Source organism: Gorilla gorilla, chromosome 1 (genome assembly GCF_029281585.2).
Source record: "Gorilla gorilla gorilla isolate KB3781 chromosome 1, NHGRI_mGorGor1-v2.1_pri, whole genome shotgun sequence".
Taxonomy (NCBI): domain Eukaryota; kingdom Metazoa; phylum Chordata; class Mammalia; order Primates; family Hominidae; genus Gorilla; species Gorilla gorilla.
Window position 1 is genome coordinate 54,921,067 of NC_073224.2, and position 22,514 is coordinate 54,943,580.

General features: G+C 43.7%; 2 protein-coding genes across 16 annotated transcripts in view; both read right to left on the minus strand.

Moving 5' to 3' along the window:
* Positions 1 to 11,864, minus strand: part of IPO9 (importin 9) — a 48,572-nt gene extending 36,708 nt beyond the window's left edge. Inside the window, exon 1 of one of the 4 annotated variants that reach the window (XM_063709714.1) lies at positions 11,459 to 11,864. In XM_063709714.1, the coding sequence (XP_063565784.1) occupies positions 11,459 to 11,849 (391 nt within the window). In that variant the 5' untranslated portion in view covers positions 11,850 to 11,864. Of the gene's footprint in view, positions 1 to 5,731; positions 5,843 to 11,409 lie in introns of those variants that run through there. The other 3 variants (XM_019028704.4, XM_019028710.3, XM_055368070.2) reach the window with 3 other exon arrangements.
* A 1,952-nt stretch (positions 11,865 to 13,816) lies between these two features.
* Positions 13,817 to 22,514, minus strand: part of NAV1 (neuron navigator 1) — a 288,832-nt gene continuing 280,134 nt past the window's right edge. For all 12 annotated transcript variants that reach the window (XM_055368049.2, XM_055368047.2, XM_063709692.1 and 9 more), the window contains one exon: positions 13,817 to 20,952. In XM_055368049.2, coding sequence (XP_055224024.2) covers positions 20,857 to 20,952 — 96 coding nt within the window. In that variant the 3' untranslated portion in view covers positions 13,817 to 20,856. The remainder of the gene's footprint in view (positions 20,953 to 22,514) is intronic.

Sequence of the window (22,514 nt, forward strand, 5' to 3'; positions counted from 1 at the left end):
AAAGAGTATATTATAGACACTCTTTTGCACTTTGCCTTTTTTTCAGCTAACATTATATCTTGGGATTTCCAAATCAGTTCAAAGAGATTCCTGAAGTTCTTCGCTACAGCTGCATAATATATGTAAATATACCATATGTTATTCATGTGCTCTCCTCTGTATGGACAGTTAGTTTTTTTCTAATATTTTGTTTTTATAAACAATGCTGCAGTGAATAATATTGTGAATATGTATTTTTGAAATGTTGAAGATGTTTTCAGCATAGATTTTCAGAAGTGGGATTGTGGGTCAAGAGTTAAGTGCATTTGTGGAGCTACTGGGTGTGATCAAATTTTCCTTCAGAAGGATTGCACCAATTTGTACTCCTACCAGCAATACATAGGAGCATCTTTCCAGTCTTGCCAACAGAATGTGTTATCATATTTAAAATTTTTTGGCCAGGTGTGGTGGCTCACACCTGCATTCCCAGCACTTTGGGAGGCTAAGGCAAGCAGATCACTTGAGCCCAGGAATTCAAGGCCAGCTTGGGCAACATGGTGAAACACCAAAATAGCTGGGCACGGTGGCTCATGCCTGTAGCCTCGGCTACTTGGGAGGCTGAGGTGGGAGGGTCACCTGAGCCCGGGAGGTTGAGGCTATAGTGAGGAGGGACTGTGCCACTGCACTCCAGCCTGGGTGACAGAGTGACACGCTGTCTCAAAAGTAAATAAAATAAATTTTTTTGTCAGCCTGACAGGTGAGAAATGGTTAATTCAATGTTGTTTTAGATTATATTTCTCTAACCACAAGTGAGTTTAAACACTTTTTGTATGTCTGAGTGTTGTTTTGGTCCTTTGTTCCTCAATTTTTAAGAATTCTTTATATATTAAAGGTATTATCCTTTTGTCTGTAGTATACATTGTGGGGAAAAAAATTTCTCCCAGTTTGCCAGTTGTCTCTTGATTTTTTATGTGGTGTTTTTCCCATGTAAATTGTAAAAAAATTTTATGTAGTCAAATTTATCAATAAAATATTTTCTTTTATTGCCTCTGGATCTCGAGTCATATTTAGAATCCCTTTCCCTATGTCAAGTTTAAAGATAAAATCACCCATGTTTTCCTCTAGTACTTGTATGATTTAATTTTTTCTATTTAGACTCCTAATCATTTTAGAGTTTATTTTTAAAAAACTCTAGTGTGAGATATGGGTCTAATTCCAAACGGCTACACAGTCATAGCAGCACCTTTTTTTTTTTTTTTTTTTTTGAGATGGAGTCTTGCTCTGTCGCCCAGGCTGGAGTGTGGTGTCCTGATCTCGGATCACTGCAAGCTCCGCCTACCAGGTTCCTGCCATTCTTCTGCCTCAGCCTCCCGAGTAGTTGGGACTACAGGCACCAGCCTGGGCAACATGGTGAAGCCCCGTCTCTACGAAAAATACAAAAATCAGCTGGGCGTGGTGGTGCGTGACTGAAGTCCCAGCTACTTGGGAGGCTGAGGCACGAGAATCACTTGGGCCTGGGAGGCAGATGTTGCAGTGAGCTGAGACTGAGCCACTGCACTCCAGCCTAGGTGACAGCAAAATCTTGTCTCAAAAAGTTTCCTCTAGGCCGGGCGCAGTGGCTCACGCCTGTAATCCCAACACTTTGGGAGGACAAGGCAGGTGGATCACCTGAGGTCAGGAGTTCGAGACCAGCTTGGCCAACATCGTGAAACCCCATCTCTACTAAAAATACAAAAATTAGCCAGGCATGGTGGAGGGCGCCTGTAGTCCCAGCTACTTGGGAGGCTGAGGCAGGAGAATCGCTTGAATCCAGGAGGCGGAGGTTGCAGTGAGCCAAGCTCATGCCACTGCACTCCAGCCTGGGTGACACAGCAAGGCTCCATCTCAAAAAAAAAAAAAAAAAAAGTTTCCTCTAATAGCTTCTTACACATTTCCTAAGCATTTACTTTTTTGTTGATACTGTAAATTGGTTTTGGTTTTTAAAAAACCATTACGTCCTCTAACCTTTTATGGTTTGTGTATGTGAAAGCTATTGATTTTTATATTTTATGTCCTGTTTTACTGAATTCTTAGATTCTTAATTCATTCTTATTATGCCTTTAAGCTGCAGTTTTTGATCCACTCCTATGGCACCTATTGTTTCACTCAGGAAAGTGGATTTTTTTTTTTTTGGCATGACCACCACAGAAGAAGCCACATTCTTTCTGAAAGTTATTAAATGATTAAATCACAAGCAAACACTTGAAACTTGCACAATCCCCCTACAGATACTGCAATCCATTCTAATTCTTAGGATTAATTTGGTTAGTACAGACTCTGGTTAGATCTATAAAACCCATTTGTAGCAAGAGAAGAAACAACAGGTATCTACAACCCGAAGATATGGGAGTCAACTATCAGAACTGATTCTAAAACACAGATGAGTCAGATAATTCAGGAACATCTCTTGGATAGCAATGTTCAAGTTCAATGGAAAAAAGCACTCTAAAATGCACATGTGAAATCCATTTAAAGGAGAAAGACAACTAGTAAGGGCATCCACAATTCCTTTGAGTTCAGATACTTAGTGTGATAATGGATGATACTTAGACTTCATGGCCTCAAGTCTGCTTAGAATGTCACTGTCCACCCAGGATTAGCCTCCCTGGACATGGTGAACCAATTCTGGTGTGCCTTATGCAACTTCCTTCACAATAATCTACAAGCACATTCACAAATTATCTGGGACATACAGCATTTTCCTCTTTTTTTTTTTTTGAGACAGAGTTGCACTCTTGTTGCCTAGACTGGAGTGCAATGGCGCAATCTCAGCTCACCGCAACCTCCACCTCCCGGGTTCAAGCGATCCTCCTGCCTCAGCCTCCCAAGTAGCTGGGATTACAGGCATGTGCCACCACGCCCAGCTAATTTTGTAGTTTTAGTAGAAATGGGGTTTCTCCATGTTGGTCAGGCTGGTCTCAAACTCCCAACCTCAAGTGATCCGCCTGCCTCAGCCTCCCAAAGTGCTGGGATTACAGGCGTGAGCCCCCGTGCCTGCCTAGTATTTTCTTTTAAGGCACGATTTAAATAATTTTTCCATAGGTCATTATGATTTGGACTTTTAATGTTCCTAGCAAGAGCATAATTTTTGGATCATTACTACAGGGACAAACTAAAACAAGATCAAAATGAAGAAATTCTTCAATATACAGTGTGAAAAGATACTGAGGAATGAGACTTTTTGAGAAGGGTTTGAAACTTAAGACTTTAAGCTTAAACAAATCTGAACAACTGTCCTTCCAATGAAAGCACTGATATTCATATAGCTGTAGGGTAACACTGAGGCTCACAGCTCACAAAAGGGAAAAAGAACCACACATTTTCCATCAGTTCACTCTGGCACTGATCACAGGAGTCATTAGAGCATGAAGACCAGGCAAACTTTACACATTGGTCCTGTCACAGTTTAAGGGTCCTTTCTCATCAACCAGAGAATTCCAAGTCTTTTCTCTTCAGAGAAAAGTTTAGCATGAATATATTTTTTCCATATCCCTGCCAGAAGGATGCACTCCAGTGATGATCACAGTAGCTAGAAGCTCTTCACTCTAATACAGTAATAAGTTAATCATGTCTGGTAACCTATCAAAGATCATATACAAAATTCCACTAACCACCTTGCTTCACACATCACTGAGACTGGAAAGGACGGTGAGAATAAGAGATCATCAGAAGATTAAGACCAACGTAGGGGCCAAAAACCCAAGTTAGCCAAGGGATCTGTACCTACAACAAGTATTTTAAGATGGACTCCTTCTAAAAGCTAATTTCTTTCACGCATGAAAGAAGCAGCATTAAAGTTCAAGTAACATATATTTGCTCAAAAGCAGATATATAATGGCAAAGAAAATCTTCAAATAACATCATCATTGTTAACTAAAGACAAATTTTAAAATAAAATAGATGAACAGGTTTCCTTCTCTACAGACCCCTAGAGTTTCAAAAATTATGACCACATGTCCAACATGACCACATGTTTCAAAGCCTCAAAAATTCAGACAAAGAGCTTATTTGCATTAGGTTATAGGGGGATGAAAGAGGGAAAACACAAAATTCTTTTACTTAACCCAATTTATTCTGTCTAGAGCACATACCTACTAGAAATACAAGGATATCACTCACCATTTAAGAGTGTCATACCCATAATACTTTAGTTTACTTAAAAGCTATATAAATAATTGTTTCCAAGGAGTATGATGTTGATGGTAAACTCCGTGCTATAAAACTGATGCAAAATTAGCTGGGCGTGGTGATGCGCACCTGTAGTCCCAGCTACCGAAGAGGCTAACATGGAGGGATCACTTGAGCCCAGGAGTTTGAGGCTGCAGTGAGCTATGATCACACCACTGCACTCCAGCCTGGATGACAGAGCAAGACCTTGTCTCAATTAAAAAACAAACTAAGAAACAAACTAATGCAAAGAAGGAAAAGCCAGAAAATAATTCTAAAGCTCTTTGCCTTATTTTAAATCTGATCAACACATTTGCTCCTATCCATTGGTTTCTGTTACGTAGTAAAACCCTACTTACAGATTTTTCACTTAACAGAGATACAATATTTTTTGAAATACAACTAAGTATATTTGTTTAAAAAAAGTACGTGTGTGTGTGTGTTGGGGGACTTCTGGTTTTACTGATTGGTGTCTGTTTTTTTTTTTTTTTTGAGATGGAGTCTTGCTCTGTCACCCAGGCTGGAGGGCTGGAGTGCAGTGGTGCAATCTTGGCTCACTGCAAGCTCCGCCTCCCGGGTTCAGGCCATTCTCCTCCCTCAGCCTCCAGAATAGCTGGGACTACAGGCGCCCGCCACCATGCCTGGCTAATTTTTTTGTATTTTTAGTAGAGATGGGGTTCCACCATGTTAGCCAGGACAGTCTTGATCTCCTGACCTTGGGATCCGCCCTCCTCGGCCTCCCAAAGTGCTGGGATTACAGGTGTGAGCCACACTGTGCCCGGCCTGGTGTCTTTAACACAATGTCTTTAAAAATATGAGAAAGAATAGCCTAATAACTTACTCTGGGATGAGGAAGGCAGGGAAAATATAAGAAACACAGACATAAATATCCATTTTATTTTGCTTTGCTTGGAAACGACTGTTTAAGATTAAACTAACATTCAATCTATGAAGCTGAGCCAAAGGGCAACACTGCCAAGAGGGCTATATGAAGTTGTTTTCTAAAGCTATTTTTGTTAGGAAATTTAATTTCTCTAGTTCCCTTTCCCATGGTGAAATAAGGACAGTTCATTCTGTTAATCTGGGTTTTCACCCTGACTCTAGATTCTCCTTAATTATACCTTTATTCCTATCCAAAATGGCATCCTTTGACTTCCTAAGAAATCCTCTGCCCTCTTTCATTCTCTAGTCTCATTCTCTTTTAGACTTTTGCTTCCCTCTCGTTATCCTTGCTCCCCTTTCTCTCTTATCACCCCATATGGCAAAAACATTATCTATTTAAAACTTGGTTTAGAAGGGAAAATCCAAAGGAGAGCATGGAGGATAAAGGCTCACTTAAGAAATACATGCTATTGGTCTGAAGGGTCTCCTAGAGAGACAAGACTTGGCAGTACTTTGACAGTCAACTAATAAGAATTGTGAACAGGGATTGTTGGAGAAGGATGGGGTTTTGAGTAGACCCCTGGACAAGCCCCCTATTTCTCATGGGAGTTGGTAAGCACCACAAAACCACAGCTGAAAGGAAAAAGAAAACTCCACCACTGGCCTTTTTCCGAGCGTGGCCGCCTTCCGCTCGGCTCAGTGCCCGCCATATGCCCAGGAGTGCGTCTGGATCCTTGAGGGGCGCCCTTCGCAGGTGGACAGTGCTTACGCTATACTGCAAAAGAGCCAGAAAAGTGCCCATGAGAACCAGAAAGCAAACTTCCAGCCAGCAGGATCATCTCTCTAGGCATCTAAGATAGGGAAATCAATACAGGTATCTCGGCAGCATCTGAATGCCAGGAAAGGTGAGGGAGAGATAATTTCCCCCCCTCCCCTGTTCAACATAATGGTGGTAGAAGGGAAGAAAAATGTATTCTCTGTGACTTATCTACTGGGAACTAGACAAGGCCAAATGATAGGGGAAATGTCATCATTTGTAATAGGCAAAAAAGAAATAAGCAAAGAAGAAAATGTCCTAGGGTCTAAATCTAGTTATGTAAGAAAGTCTGTGCATGCTGGCACGAAGAATTAAAGCTTCTGAATGAAAGCAACCCATTCCACCACTTGGATAATGCCATTCTTAGAGGAAAAGTAGAGAAAGAAGTAGAAAAAGAGGGAAAGAACATCATTTTAAGATATAAAAAAATAAAGCACGAATACACCAAAAATAAAAGACTGACATTCTCAAAAGATGGTAATTCTCATGATCTCACCGTAAGTCAGACAAAAACAAAAGAAAAAGAGTTGATGAAGCTGAGTACAGAATATGAGACTTTGACGTAAGAGATCTTTGGTGGTTCATAACCTCTCCAGTCTTTTTAACTATGTTTGTAAAGTGCTTAATATGAACCTGCCTACTAAACAAAACAGAATTAGAAAGCATGCTTTAGACTCTTAGCAGTGGAACAAAAAAAAAAAGAAAGAAAAGTTTTTTTTTACTCTAACGAATAAAGAAACTAAAAAAAAATTTTTTTTACCCAATTTAGGTAGAAGCAAATTTCCTACAAACCTGATCAAACTCAAAATCTCAATCTTCCTAAGAAAAATGAAAGGGGCCAGGTGTGGTTGCTCATGCCTATAATCTCAGCACTTTAGGAGGACCACTTGAGGGCAGGAGTTCAAGACCAGCCTGGTCAACACAGCAAGACCCCATCTCCAGAAAAAAACTAAAAAAATCAGCCAAGTATGGGCATGTGCTTGTAGTCACAGCCACTTGGGAGGCTGAGGTTGGGAGGACTGCGTAAGCCCAGGAGTTAGAAGCTGCAATAAGCTATGATCACACCACTGCACTCTAGCCTGGGTGACAGAGCAAAACTCTGTATCTTAAAAAAAAGAAAGAAAGAAAAACGAAAGGTTAACAATTATCTGCAGAATACTGTACACCATAATAACTTCCAAACTTTCAAGCAATGTTCTTCTCAATTCAGGATGGGAGTGCTATCTGAAGAAGGTGGTTACTGGCATCATCTCCTTATCTAATTAGCCCTGTTAAATAGACTTTAAATATTCAGAGAGGTTTGCTGGGTTTCTTCCAGATTCCAAGTGACTAGCGAAAATAGCAAGCACAGGGGCTCAAGAAAATCATTCCAGCCAGGCGCAGTGGCTCACGCCTGTAATCCTAGCACTTTGGGAGGTCAAGGTGGGTGGATCACCTGAGGTCAGGAGTTCGAGATCAGCCTGGCTAACATGGTGAAACTCCATCTCTACTAAAAATACAAAAATTAGCCTGGCGTGTTGGTACGCGCCTGTAATCCCAGCTACTTGGGAGGCTTAGGCAGGAGGATCACTTGAATCTAGGAGGCAGATGTTGCAGTGAGCCGAGATCATGCCAATGCACTCCAGCCTGGGTGACAGAGCGAGACTCCGTCTCAAAAAATAAAATAAAATAAAAAAAAATCATTCCAGGACACCAGGCTGATGAAGTAACCTATCTTATCCTTTTCAGATTGACACGCTACATGAATCAAGTGGATCTCTCACATACACACACTTCCTTGGCTTAAGAAAACAGATGCCCATTCTGGAAAATGTGATAATTAATTATAGGCAATTTATTTATTTATCAGAAAATATCAGCTGGTACACTAAATGATCAGGACTGCTCTAGGCTCCAGCAATCTTTATTTTCTAAGATAACTGCTTCTTAAAATCTCATCTATAGTACAATTTGGTCACAGCATGTCAACTTCTCTTGCCTGTCCTTTTAACAGGGAGTTGACAATTGACCTGTGTCCTTTGCCCACAAATGAGATATTCTTCCATTTAATCTTCAAGACTAGGGATCATCACCTGGTAGCCAAGGAAGGTAACAAATCTTTTTGGCAAAGGGAACGGACCAGTTAATCTTAAAGACCATGTGGGATCAGTCTCCTATGTGATGGACTAATAAACAGCTCACAAAGACAGTGTGGTTATTTGAGAGGACAGAGGGAGGACTAGATCTGGTTGTCACCTGATCCTGGGCCCCATGGAACCAAAAAATGATCAAAAGATTACCAGAACACAAATAATAATAGACACCAAATCCCAGATTTCTCATTAACTTCAAGTTTTAAGAGTGTTTCCGGCCTGGCCGGTTGGCTCATGCCTGTAATCTCAGCATTTTGGGAGGCTGAGGTGGGCAGACTGCTTGAGCTCAGGAGTTCAAGATCAGCCTGGGCAACATGGCTAAACCCCGCCTCTACTAAAAATACAAAAATTAGCCAGGCATGGTGGTGCATGCCTGTAATCCCAGCTACTTGGGAGGCTGAGGCACGAGAATTGCTTGAACCTGGGAGGTGCAGGTTGCAGTGAGCCGAGATCATGCCACCGCACTCCAGCCTGGGCCCTGGACCACAGAGTGAGACTCGGTCTCAAAAAAAAAAAAAAAAAAGTGTTTCCTAGAACCAGAAAACAAGGTTCCTTCTACCAGGATAAAACTAAAATGTGGGCTGGGTGCAGTGGCTCACGGCTATAATCCCAGCACTTTGGGAGGCCGAGGTGGGTCGATCACCTGAGGTCAGGAGTTCGAGACAACCTGGCCAACATGGTGAAACCTCGTCTCTACTAAAAATACAAAAATTAGCCAGGCGTGGTGGCAGGTGCCTGTAATCCCAGCTACTCGGGAGGCTGAGGCAGGAGAATCGCTTGAACCCAGGAGGCGGAGGTTGCAGCGAGCCCGAGATCGCACCACTGCACTCCAGCCTGGGCAACAGACTGAGACTCTGTCTCAAAACAACAACAACAACAAAACCAAAAAGCACTAAAATGTGAAGCAACACCAAAGAAGTGGAAAGTAGTTTGCAAGAATGGCTCATCTTGCTCTGTAGGGCATTCTAATAGGAGGAACAATGTCCTGCCAGTTTCGTCAGGCCAGATAGTTGGCTAAATCCCGGCTGGAAAGCTGGGTGCTATGTTTTCATGTAAAGAAGGGTTGAGGCTGGTAAAGAAGCAGCTACTATATTGCACCATGTTCAGAAAACATCTGAGAGATTCAGACAGAGTATAAGGTGGGAGGTACTCTGAACCCAATGTCAAAGATAACTTGTTAAAGGCCACAAGAGGAAGAAAGCAGACCGCATCTGAGGGAATGGACCGCCACTCTCCACCTTAAAACAGGTACAGAAGGGGGTAAATCTCTATAGTTTTTTTGATAAACATTAAGGAGCCAGACTACTTAAAAGACACAAGCAGCCTCCAAAGGGTCCGAAGCACTGCACTAAACTCCAGAGACTGATCCAACCCTCTAACCACATCCAAAACCTGAGTCATATGCTCTATTACTAGATCACCAATATCAGGTCACTGCTTATGCCTTTCCATACTTTTCATTCTCATACTCTGCCCAACAGCACATTACCAGTAAGTTATGGGGGTCGGGGGGCAGTCGATCTATTTCTCATCAGCGACTTAGATCAAAATTCTGTACTTCTGAAATTTAATTTTTCACTTAAAGGCTCAAAAAGATGCCAGGTGTGGTGGCTGAGGCCTGTAATCCCAGCACTTTGGGAGGCCTAGGTGGGAGGATCGCTTGAGTCCAAAAGTTTGAGGCTGCAGTAAGCCATGATGGCATCACTGCTCCAAAGTCTACACGATAGAGCGAGACCCAGTCTCAAGAAAAAAAAAAGATGAATAAAGTGAGGAATCAGAGTTTCAAAAAAGACCTCGAGAACTTTATAATTGACTTTGCCCAGATGAGACCATGGCATTTGGCTAAAGTTGAAAAGATCAGAGCAAAAGTGGAGTTGTTGTAAGACAGTTTAAATACAAGTCAAGGTCCACCTTTCATACAAAGGTGCCAGACATGCATTTGGAGCACCAGGAGCACTGGGTACCACTCAGGGAAGGTTTAGTTAAGATGAATTTGCACCAGACTCTCAAGTTTTATTCAGGTGGCAACTTGAATGTGATGAGGTTCCTTTGCTTTGTCACTCTTCCTTCCTCATACTCAAGGGAGACAGACATTAATGTGCATAAACCAATTTTATTTAGAAGCCGCTAAAAATTCCTTTAGATTAGTTTATACATGGTTCTCAAACAGCTTTCTCCTAACCAGTGGTTTCTCCTCTTATAGATGTGATATTTTATAAAACAATGACAATTACAAGTGGGCCTTCAAAATGGTCCTTAGCCTGTTAGATCCCAAATCTCAACATATTTCCAACAGAAGAAAATTTGTTTTCAACAGCTCTTTCATACTGTGAGAGAATGTAAACTAAATTTAAGAGAGATTTGTTCTAAATTCTTTTCAATAAAAATACGTCCAGTAGGAGAGTTAACTGAAGGTTTTGAATGTGATGGGTGTGTGATGGGACAATTTCCCATATCTCTGATGAAGTATTTAAGTGGTGGTGGAAATATTCCTAAGTTGGGAGATTCTGAGGATTTGGAGTTCCAGTGAAGCTCTGACCAGATACATTTCTTACACAAAGACCAAGAAGATTTCTCCTTCTGTTTCTGGATTAAATTGTTCTTTGTGGTAGCTACACTGGACCCGGTGAAAGGCTCACGCGGCAGGAAATTGATAGAAAATCTCGAACCAATAGTTCATTTTCTTCTCCATCACTTTAAAGCACACAATAGAGGATGGAGACAAAGAATCAAAAACAAAGGATGATCAGTTCCTCCAAATAGAAATGCACAAAGGTATTTAATAAGAGCAAATTATTTTTAAAATAAACGTAAGTATGGTCAGGACAGTGAAGCAATCGCATATGCATTTAATTTCTGGGAAAACACGAAGAGTACAAACAACTAGCTAGGTTTATAACTCAGAGGCAGAAACTTGTTTGATGACATCTATTAAGCTTTGATAGCCGCCTTTTCGAGGCCCTACCCTTCACCACTCCTACTAATAGCTCCCCCTACTCTTATCCCAGTACAATCGAGCTGGTGAAGAGAACAGCGAAAGACCTTGGTCCTGGACTCAAAAAATATTTCCCCGACCGCGCTACTTCCTCCAACAGCACCAAGTCTAGCTCCACGTCCGTCCCCTGCAGATTCTAGGCTCCATCTATCTTTTCAACTCTCCACCCTCCCTCCCCCACTCCCAGGCTCCACCTCCCCCGACCCTATCCTTCAGGCGCGCCTCTCCTCTCTCGGACTTTCATAACCACCAGCGACATCAATCTCTCGCTTCCTGCTCCACTTCTCGGCGCCCAGATCTCCAACTGGCTCAGGCTCCCCATGTCCCCAGCCGGTACGGAGCTGCGGTCAGCGGATTGTGCGGCTGAGCCATCCTCGTGACGGTCCCGCCTCACTCACCCTCCGTCACCTCCAGCACCTTAATCTGTTCTTCAGCAGCCGCCCGCACCTCCTGTACTGGGGATAGGATCCCGGTGAGCGTATCCACTAACGCTTCCTTCAATCCTTGTGCCACTGGACCCGGCAACCCGGAGGCCGCACCAGCTGCCGCCGCCGCCGCCATCTTTTCTCCCCTCAGCCCGCCAGCCCCGCGGCCGGGACCCGCCACCGAATGACGGCCCCCGCGCGCGGCCAATCCGCGAAGCCGCGCCTGCGCACCAGAGGCGGGCGGGAGCGGGCGGAGGGCGGGGAATGAATCTAAGCCTCCAGAGACAGCGCCTCCTGCTGCCTGAACGAGAACTGCACCTTTCTCTGCAAGGATCACTGGATTTACGTGAAAACTGAGCTCCAGACAGGTTAAGGGGCTTTCCTAAAGTTGCACAGTGAGTTAGCAATCTCATTTGGAATAAAGTTCATGATATATGACTTTATATTCATGCATCTTTCAGGTGTTAGGAGAGAGGAGGCGGGATGGGAATAGATGTAGAGGGCTTTAAGGAGAGAGGTCTGGGTCACAAATAGCTCCTATTTTAAACCACACTCTTTTCCCCCCAAACACTGAAAAAAAGTTGGCTCAAGTGACTCTCTTCATCATAGCCTCAGGAATCCAAAGAGGGGGGAAAATAAACTAAAGCAAACTGGGAAGTGGAAGTGGGAAAACCACGGCCCAGTCCCTTGGTTTTCCAGCCTAGATGAGCCCAACCTCAAAGCTGGGAAGTGGCTGGGCAGGGGAGACACCGGCATGTGAAAGGGAGTTTCCTCCAGAGTGAGTGCTGTATGTGACTATTTGAGAATGAATCCTATTTGTTGAAAATGTATAAATTTTTTTCCCTGAGAAATTATGGCTGGACATTTAAGGGGTGCGAGAACAAGAGCAGTTTGATGATATGGTTGTCAGCGGCTGGTCGTGGGAAATGGCCCACGGTGCAGAGCCGCTCCTGAATAGTGGAGCAGGTGGAGAGGATGAGCACTCCAGTAAGGCGTTAAAAATGCAGGGTGTGGCGAGGCGCAGTGTCTCACGCCTCTAATCCTAGCACTTTGGGAGGCCGAGGCAGGAGGATCGCTTGAGCCCAGGAGTTCGAGAACAGCCTGGGCAACATAGCGAGACTTCGTCTCTACAAAAAAATACAAAAATTGCCCAGGCGTGGTGGCGTGCGCCCTGTAGTCCCGGCTGTTCGGGAGGTGGAGGTGGGAAGATCACTTGAGCCCAGGAGGAGGAGGCTGCAGTGAGCAGTGATTGCGCCATTGCACTCCAGCCTGGGCGACAGAGTGACATCTTGTCTCAGAAAAAAAAGAAAAAGCAAGATGTAAGCCAAGGCAGGAGGATCACTTGAGCCCAGGAGTTCCAGGCTGTAGTGTGCTGTCATCACACCTGTGAATAGCTACTGCATTCCAGTCTGGGCAAGATATACAGACTCTGTCTATAAAAAAAAATAAAAATTAAAAAAATGCAGGGCAGAGTGGCAAGCATGTAGTGGCAGAAAGGATAGAATGTTGTTGGAATGGGAGGTTCTAGAGCAAACAGAAACAGGTATTTTTTAGTGAGCTGTTCAGGTTATGTGCCTTCAAAATGGTTCCCAGGAACCCTTATCAAGTGAGTTCATTCTCACATGGCAAAGGAAACGAGTTACCAAATCCTAGGTCACTTCCAAGACTGTGGATGCTGGACTGGTAACAATCAGGGATTAAGTCATCTCATCAGAAGATTACTTCAAAAGAAAGCTTTCTCAATTATTTATTTATTTATTTTTGAGTTGGGGGGGTCTTGCTATGTTGCCCAGGCTGGACAGGTGATCCTCCCACCTCAGCATCCAGAGTAGCTAGAACTACAGGTACACCCACTGCAACTGGCTTGAAGAGAGTTCTCAACACACTTGTCACCTCCCATGTTAAGAGGGCAGAGATGAGTTATGTTACAATTTCATAGGGAAAAGATTGCTTCTTGGACCCTTCAATTTTGCAATGGGGAATAGTAAGCCTATTTACTTTCTTGAAGTGGCCAAAAGAAGTTGAACTTGATTACAACAGCTTCTAATAGGTCAGTTCACTTTTACCCCAAGAAGAAAATTTAGCAAAGTCAAGAGGGTGGTATGTTTTCAAACACTGCAGCAACCCAGATGGAGGACTCCGGAGCCTTGATGTTTGGGCTGGATGTTTTGAGATCCGGTGAAGGATTCTATGTCCATAATGTGCGAGCAGGGGTTCCTCCCACCCCCAACCATGGGAGTCAGGAGACTCTAGCTTAGGGTTTCAGGTTACTTCTGGGTTAGGCAAATGACCACAAGCAGTCTGGCCTTGCCAATCAAGGAATGGGCCACAAGATAAATGGAGACAGAAACCAGGCAGAGAGGGAGCTAGAGAACCAGTGGACAGTACAGGAGATAACTTTATTGAAACGCAAATGGCATTGAACAGATGAATCTTGCTGGGAGGAGACATGCCAGATGGACAGAGGGCCCAGATTGGGGGGTGGCCTCAGTGGTGATGAAGGAAGGCCTCTTCAGCTGGCTCTGGCATGAATTTTATTTTTAAATAATTTGTTATTTAAAATGAATTACTGAGGGGACAGCCCAGCTCTCTCTTCATGATTGTTACCGCAACTATATACAACAGTTTGCTTTCCAGATTCAATTTCGCTTTTTCTACATTAGATATAAAAGGGGGTAGGTTGAAAGAGGGGAGGGTCAAATAAAAAACATAAACACACAGACATACACATATCCTGGTTTGGGATTTTGCACCCAATAACTTAAAAAAAAGTGTTGCAAAAACTTCTGCCCACTCTCCACCTGAGGAACACCATGCATTTGAGAAACACGGACTCTGTCACATAAACGGTGCTGCCTAAAACAGTATGGAGGCGGGGAAGGAAGCTAGCAGGGGTTGGAATTCATTTTGAAAAAAGATTGTTTTGTTAGAAAAAGCAAAAACAAAAAAGCATTAGAAAGTGGGAGCCACTGCACAGCAGTAGCCTAGAGACTGGCTGCGATATGGTAGCTCTGCCTTGATATCATCTTCGTGTCTTCAGGCATAGAGAAATGGCAGAGGAGCTGTAAGACCCCACAGGAGATGGCCAGAGGATCCACCATCAGCCTTCTGGGGACTGAGGAGGTGATCTTAGTGGAATTATTTTATACTCACCTCCCCCGGGCTTTAGTCCTTCCTCCAAACACTTAGTTCCAGAGCGCAGGAGACCTGTTACTAGCACTGTATGTTTCTTTGTGCTTTACCCAAGTTCTCATACAGGGAAAACTGACAAACTTGAAACAAAACCAGTTCTAAACAGCCTCATCTCCTCCATGGCCCAATCAGCTATTTTATGAGTTTGTAAAGATATGAAGCTTTTTTCAGATATTTTTTAAAAAGGATCTTATTTGACAGGGTGCTGTGGCTCACGCCTGTAATCCCAGCACTTTGGGAGGCTGTGGCAGGTGAATCACCTGAGGTCAGGAGCTCCAGCACAGCCTGGCCAACAAGGCAAAACTCCGTATCTACTAAAAATACAAAAATTAGCTGGGCGTGATGGCGCATGTAATCCCAGCTACTCAGGAGGCTGAGACAGGAGAATTGCTTGAACCTGGGAGGCGGAGGTTGCAGTGAGCCGAGATCGTGCCACTGCACTCCAGCCTGGGTGACAAAGCGAGACTCCTTCTCCAAAACAAACAAAAAAACAAAAAACAACAAAAAAAGGATTTTATTCTGTCACCTTGGCTGAGTACTTCTGTATCCAGGTCCTGCTGTGGGGAAAAGAGAGGAGGAGCACAAGGACTGAAGTGCCCAGGTCTGTGTCTTCATTATGCAAGACTCTCCTATGAGCTGAGTGGAGTGTGGATAAGGGGCCTTCCTGGGATACTGGAGCCCTACACTGTTAGCTGCCATACAGAAGGAGGTTCTGGCCTGGTTCTCAGGCCCAGCAGTGCCCTTTATAACTCAAATAAAGGAGAGGGATGTTGCTGGGAGAACACGTTGTCATGGAAATACAAATTGGATTTTTTTTTTTTTTTTTTACTTTTTCCATCCTATTACATAATCAGCTCGGAATAGATACAAATAATTCGGCAGAAGAGCAATCTGGAAGAGACCTCCAACTGCTTTTCCTTGTTGAAGCCCCTTTGTGTGCCAGGTAGTAATTTCCAAGGCATAAGGTTTTTCTCTGAAGGTTGTATTCAACTAGGAAAGACACAAACATTCTCCTAACTTCCACCCAAAAGCACACATACCTTTCTTTGTTAAAATCATAAATGGAAAAACAGAAACACAAGGAAGCATGAGAAAGGTGACTTTGAAATTAATGTTAAAGTCTGAATTACAACCTAGAACCTTCTTATTTTGGGCCCCAAAGCCTCTCAGTGTGGGAACTCCAATACTATAAAGGGCTTTCCCTTTAAAACAGTTGAATTTAGTGTGCATCAGAATCACCAGGAGGGCTTATTAAAACATGGATTGCTGGATCCTTTCATTAGAGTTTCTGATTCAGCAGATCTGGGATGGGATTGAGAATTTCGTTTCTAACAAGTTCCCAAATGCTGCTGATGCTGCTGGTCTTGTGCCATACTTTGAGAACCACTGCTTTAAGGAATGAGAAACCAGGGGATCACTCACTTACTTCCATGACCACCCTTGTCACAGAAAATTCTCCATGGTATAATCATGAAGAAGAATGACCAAACCATCAAACTGGAAGGATCTAGTATACATAGGTTGAATTTTCAACCGTCTTCGTGTCCCTGCAGCTTTGGCATTTTGATAGGTATCCTCCCTTCAAGGCTACATCTTCTGGGTTACTACCACCTTTCCCAGAATCTGTGGCTGGCAATGCTCACTTCCAGGGCTAGGCTGAGCAGACATGCACCCATGCACCCTGGCAAGTTGGTGGCCCCATATATCCGTAGTCAGGTTGATTCAGGACTTATTAAAATATAAGGCTGATTGGATTATAAGGGGCAATATCTTCAGGCTTTGGCCTTTGGGGAACAGTGTTCATAAGATCATTTTATTACTATGGTCTTCTCAGTGGAGCCATGAGCCAGAACTTGTGAGTAGTATATCCATCTCTATTAATAAACCCTCTGCAAAATCCCATTTTTCCATCCCATCACAGGGGTTGGCTTATGAAGTTGGCTTCTTAACTTTAGCTTAGTCAGTGCCAAGGAATAAGGAAAGCAAAAATAAAGTATGATGAGGAACTGCGCTTGGTGATCTGGGTCACTTCAGCACTTATTCCCTGTGTTAAATGTGTGATTAGGACAATTCCCCCGCCCTCTCCAAATAATGGCAATAAAGAGTTCTTAAGGTCTCACACAGATATCTTCTTGATCTTGATTTGGAGGACTGAGTCCCCTTCAGTCAGGCAAATTTTACCTAAATGCAGGGTTTCTATGTGGATGCCATCCCAAGTGAGGATGTGAGGTGTCTGTGAGAAGCAGCAGGCTACCATTTCTCTCTTCCTACTCTTTTAGAATACTTTCGGAAATAGTTACTCCTCAGACCACTGTAAGGGGTTATCCCTCTGAGTAGTGTGACCCTTGTTTCAGAGAGCTAGAAGTGAAGAGATGGTGAGATTAGGTACACTTAGTCTTGCAAACCAGGAAAACCAGAAGGCAAGACATTAAGAGAGAAAAAGAAGCCCTCTATTTTGTCTTTAGTACTTAAGGAATATGGATAGATCAGTTGGAAGGTTGGCAATTCAAGACTAAAACAGTATACCAACCAATGAGGATTTCATTGTAGGGTCTTCCCATGGACTTGTAGCAGATTTGTCTTCCCTGCCAGCCTCTACCTTCCCAATAGTTAGACATGAAAAAGACATGGGTACTTAAGGATTGACACAAAGACAGAGATAAGCACCGTAGAGCTGCCACAAAGCATAGATTTTAAAAAATACTTTGAAGCCTCAGAAGGTAGGAAACAGCAACAGCAAACTGCTCTCGTGTGTGTGAGAGAGGGAGACACACACACACACACACACACACACACACACACACACACACAGACATCAGGTCCCACATTAGCCTCCAATGACCTAGTATTTTATTTTTAGTGCCTAGGCAAGGTCTGAGAAACAAGTACATTGGACAAAACTTGTTGGTCTTCTTCATCCAGAAATTAAGGGACTCAGCTCAGGAACCTCTCCTGGAGTTGTGGCTCTCCCCATTGGTTGACATTAGATATTGAATTCATGTCATTTCCTAGACAACTGTGGTGAGGGATGGAGTTGGGGGGCTGGAGAGGAAGATAATAGCACAAATTCCAGTATTAGGCTGGATTCTTCTGAAGGTGCCTGGCGGTTGAGAATTTAGCTATGGGACCCAGTGTTTCTTTTCTGAAGGATCCCAGTAGTCTCAACCAAGAAGCAGGACGTAGGTGGGAGAGAATGCTGTAGATTTGCTCCTTGCCATAAATTCTAGGGCAGTGAGTGGGGAGCTCAGGTTTTCTGCTTCAGAGAAGTCTGGATGAGTGTCCCAAGGGGTTATAGCACCATGAGGAGGCTCAGCCTTCTGCAGTTGCCATATAACTGTGATTGCTTCATAAGAATGATCAATCCCCACAGTGAGGGGCCCAGATGTGCAACTGTAAACAGGGTCCCAGGCTCCAGAGGGAAAGCCGAGGCTTCAATACTACCTCACTAGACGGGAACACACTTTCTGGAGGAAAGCAATTGGAGACCTGGGCTAAATGCAGCAGTCAGCTGAGAGTAGAGGGTGGTGGATCCCAGGAAGAGAAATAAAAAGTCATAGCATGAGGCCTCCAGAATCAACCTGCTGAGGATCCAAATAAAATTCATGGTGGTATCCATGGTTACCAGAGAGCCAAGAATCCCTTTGGGGTCGGAGGCAGTTGGAACGAAAGAAGGGGTTCTCCTCTTTCCTTTTTCTCAAGTAGCCAGTAACATCCATGGCAGAAGGCACTGGCTGGGCAGCACCAGAAAATAGAGTGAAGCGCTCAACCATCAGATTAAGATGGCATTAAAAGTCTGAGCCTTGCCATGGAACTGGAGCTTAGGATAGGGTTTAGAAGAGGCCTAGATCCCAAGCAGGCCCATCCAGTCTTCTCTTCCTTCTAAGTTAGAACAGCCAGCTCGGGGGCCTCCTCATTCTGCACAGCAGAGACCTTAAGGCAGTGATTTCAGCACCATCCTTGGACACACAGCCTCTTCCCACCACAGAATTGCATATGTTACAGCTGAGTTGGTTAGGGATCTTCACAGCTCATGGAATTAGCAGCAATAGCAATAATAGTCTCCATCATACAGAACCCTGTCATCCATGGGAGCTTACCACGTGAATGCAGAAGCTTTTGTGAGGGGCAGCCCGGACCATCTTTTGGACTTAAATGAAAATATACCGATATGAAGATTCAGATGCATCTACTCCTCGGTTGGGTGGAACAGAGTGATCCAGGTTGGTATGCCTATAGATTCTGATAAAGTCTTGTGCTACTTAGGAATCTGAAGAGCAAACACTTAGGCCGGTGCTCATCACATATCCTTGACTTGCAGAGTCCTGAAGCTTCAGCCTACTAGGCAGCTCAGCCTAGAAGCTGGTCCCGCGGGGCTTTCAGAAATGGCAGGAAGTAGACTTGCCCATTCCTGACAAGCAAGATTCCATAGTCCTTCAGGCTCCATCTTAATTGATCCCAGATCTTCTGCCCCCAATGTATTGTACATCTAATCAAAAGCTTCTTTCTAGCTGGCTCCTTGGGTTTCAGCTACATTTCTTAGGTGATCCCGAAGGTCTAGATAACAAGGGGGCGTAGCTTAATGGAGGTTAACATTTCCTACTGGACTGTAAACTTAAGGGCCCAAGTCTTTTGTGTGTGTGTGTGTGTGTGTGTGTCTGTTTTAACCTAATGATTTGTACATAGTGAGTACTCAGTAAGTACTTGTCAAATGAAAGAACAGGGATTGCCAGACCTTCAAGGCAATGGGAAAGGAGCAAATCTGCAAAGGTAGGATCTCTTTGGAAGGCAGGTATTGGCCACCAAGTCAAACTCCTTGAGTCTTATATTCTGATTGGGATGATCTCACATGGATGTTCAGTCTCTTATATGTGAATACTCATTTGTGAAAAATAGTAAGAGCCAGCTAGGATATTTGGATTCAGTCAGGCACCATCAGAATAGTGCAGTGAAAGGCCAAACTGGCCACAAGACAGAGGAATGTTTTCAATTTCCTGGTTTTCCTCTGGTCCATGATAAAGCTCAGAGTAACTCTTCTATCAAGATGGGGCTATACCTTCTCATGACAGAGGCTGGCAATTGAGCTACCCAGCAGAACGTGTGCTCTCAAAAGGGAAGTCAAGGGAACTGGGTTCCTCTTCTCCCTCTACTTCTGAGCCAATGCTTCATGTCTCATATAAGCCCCATGGATGCCAAAGATAGTGGCATGGCAGGTGTCGTGCCAATTGCATGGCATCAGATTCTCCAAAGAAAACCCACTTGGAAAAGCCAAACTAGCCCCTGGAAAAGCAACCCAAGCATCTCGTGGACATGTGAGGAAATGGAAAAATGGAAAAAGAAAAAAAAAAGGGAAACAAAAAAATAAATAGGCAAATGGGAGAAAAAAATGAAAACAAAATAAAAACCAAAAATAAAAAAGTAGGGTTTATTGACTCTCATGCATTGTTAAATTAGAGGGTAGAAAGACAGAGCTGATAGTCTTTCCCTGAAGGCTGTAAGGTTATTTTTGTGGTTTGGTGACTTCTCAGGTTGGCAGCCGTCTTGTTGATGTCCCCTATGTCATCCAGAGGGCAGGAGCGGGCAGCTCTCTACCTTGGCAACTGGTTCCTCTCTCTCCAGCTTCATCTTTTCCATTGTTTTTTGTTTGTTTGCTTGTTTTTGTTTTTCATTTTACCTTTTACAGATTGATTTAAACATTTTTTAAACCACATGCTTCTTTTTCTGGGCTCCAGCCAGATCTCTGGGGGAGGAGTTGTTGGCAGTGGTGATGGAATTGGGAAGGGTCTGTGAGAAAATCTGAGGAGCTTCCTGCCTCCCCCAGATCTCCCTCACATGACTGTCTCTCTCAGGGTTGCTTGTGAGAATCATTTAGGAACTGCTGCAGTGTTTTGATGTTTTCCGAACCCCTCCCCAGAAAGCCCAGGAGTTTGTAATTGAAACAAGAAGTCAAGGGAAAGACCCAGAATCATCTTTTCCCCAAAGTCATTAGAGGAGGCCAGTAAATGTGTTTAGGGGGCACAAGTTCCCAAACGCCACCCCACCATTCCTTCCTAGGAAGTTCTCAAAGGTACAGCACCAAGAACCTGTCCCTCCTCTTTCATCTCCTCCTCCCTCCTGTTCTCCTCCTGGGGCTGGAGAGCCAGTGCTCTGAAAGAGGAGAGGGGAGAGGAGGAGCTAAGATAGCTGATGCCAGTGTTCTGCTGTCCGGGGGTGACAGTGATTGCCGAACCCTTAAAGTGTTGCCTGAAGGTTGGGGTCCAGGATGGTTTCTCGATCTGGAGACTCAATGTAGTTGGCAGCTTCTTGAAGTTTCAGCAGCATGGCCATCTAAAGGGGGGCAAAAAGATGGATTTATGAGAGTTGGGACTCTGGGTCCTGCCCACAGAAGGGAAACAACAACAACGACAACAAAATCCCAACACTTTGGGAGGCCAAGGTGGAAGGATAGCTTGAAGCCAGGAGTTTGCGATCAGCTTTGAAAACAAAGAGAGACCCTGACTCTACCAAAAAATAAAAATAAAAAAATAAAAAACTGGCCAGGCGTGGTGGCACACAACTACAGTCCCAGCTACTCAGGATGCCAAAGCCCAAGTGGGAGGATGACTCGAGCCTATGAGCCTAGGAGTTTGAGGCAGCAGTGAGCTTTGATGTCATCACTGCATTCCAGCCTGGATGAAAGAGCAAGACTCTGTCTCCAAAAAAAAAAGAAAAAAAAAAATCTAGATCATGGGTCTGATCCTTGGTTTCTCAGTGATGAAGAGCTCAGAGTTTAGAGTGGTTTGTGAAAAGGCAATGAGGATTTCTTCAATGATAACTGTGACACACGTGTATGTATAACAATTACTTGGGAGTATGCCTGCTATACAAGGGACAAGGTACCATTTAGGGAGGAATACCAAAAAAGAATGAGACCACTTCTGCCTGCAGGGTGCTTGCACTCCAGGAAAGGAGGGAAGGCCTGAACATACCAACGAATACTGGGAGGAATGTGAGAAATGCTATAAAATAACAATTTCCCCTTCCGATAGAGTATAAACCAGCAGCTAGACACTGTATTATTATGAACCTATTTCTCTCCAGCTTACCAACCGTGTTGCTTCATGTCAAGTCTAAATACCTCTATGTACTCACTTCCTTCTCTTTACTTACTTTTTTCTCTGGACACGTCAAGATTGGTACTTCCATTTCAGTTAAGTAAGCCTGGTGCATTTTCTGTTGAATCTGCTCTCCACATTCTCTTCTGTCTACATGATTATTAATAAGCTTCCAATTTAAAGGCATTTTTATACAGATAGCATCTGTTTTTAACAAAGTCAAAATTTTAATAAAAATGTATTATGATTATTGGAAGAATTTCCTATGGGAAAGATAGAATTGTAAGGTCACAGGATTTGCGCATGTTAAGTTTTAATATAATCTGCCAAATTATCTTCCAAAATGGTTTTATCAGCAACCACTCCCACCAGCGGAGTATAAAAGTCTATGCTTCCATACATACTACTTTTGCCAATGTGAAGTGGTATCTCTTGTTTTAATTTGCATTTCCTCAATTATTGGAGAGGCAGAGGATCCTTTTATGTTTTTATTGGCCATTTGCATTTGCTCTAGCCAAATGTCTACTCATATCTTTTTTTTTTTTTTTTTTTGAGAGGGAGTCTCGCTCTGTCGCCAGGCTGGAGTGTGCAGTGGCGTGATCTCGGCTCACTGCAAGCTCCACCTCCCGGGTTCAAGTGATTCTCCTTCCTCAGCCTCCCAAGTAGCTAGGACTACAGGTGCCTGCCACCATGCCTGGCTAATTTTTTGTATTTTTAGTAGACACGGGGTTTCACCATGTTGGCCAGGATGGTCTCAATCTCTTGACCTCATGATCCACCCGCCTTGGCCTCTCA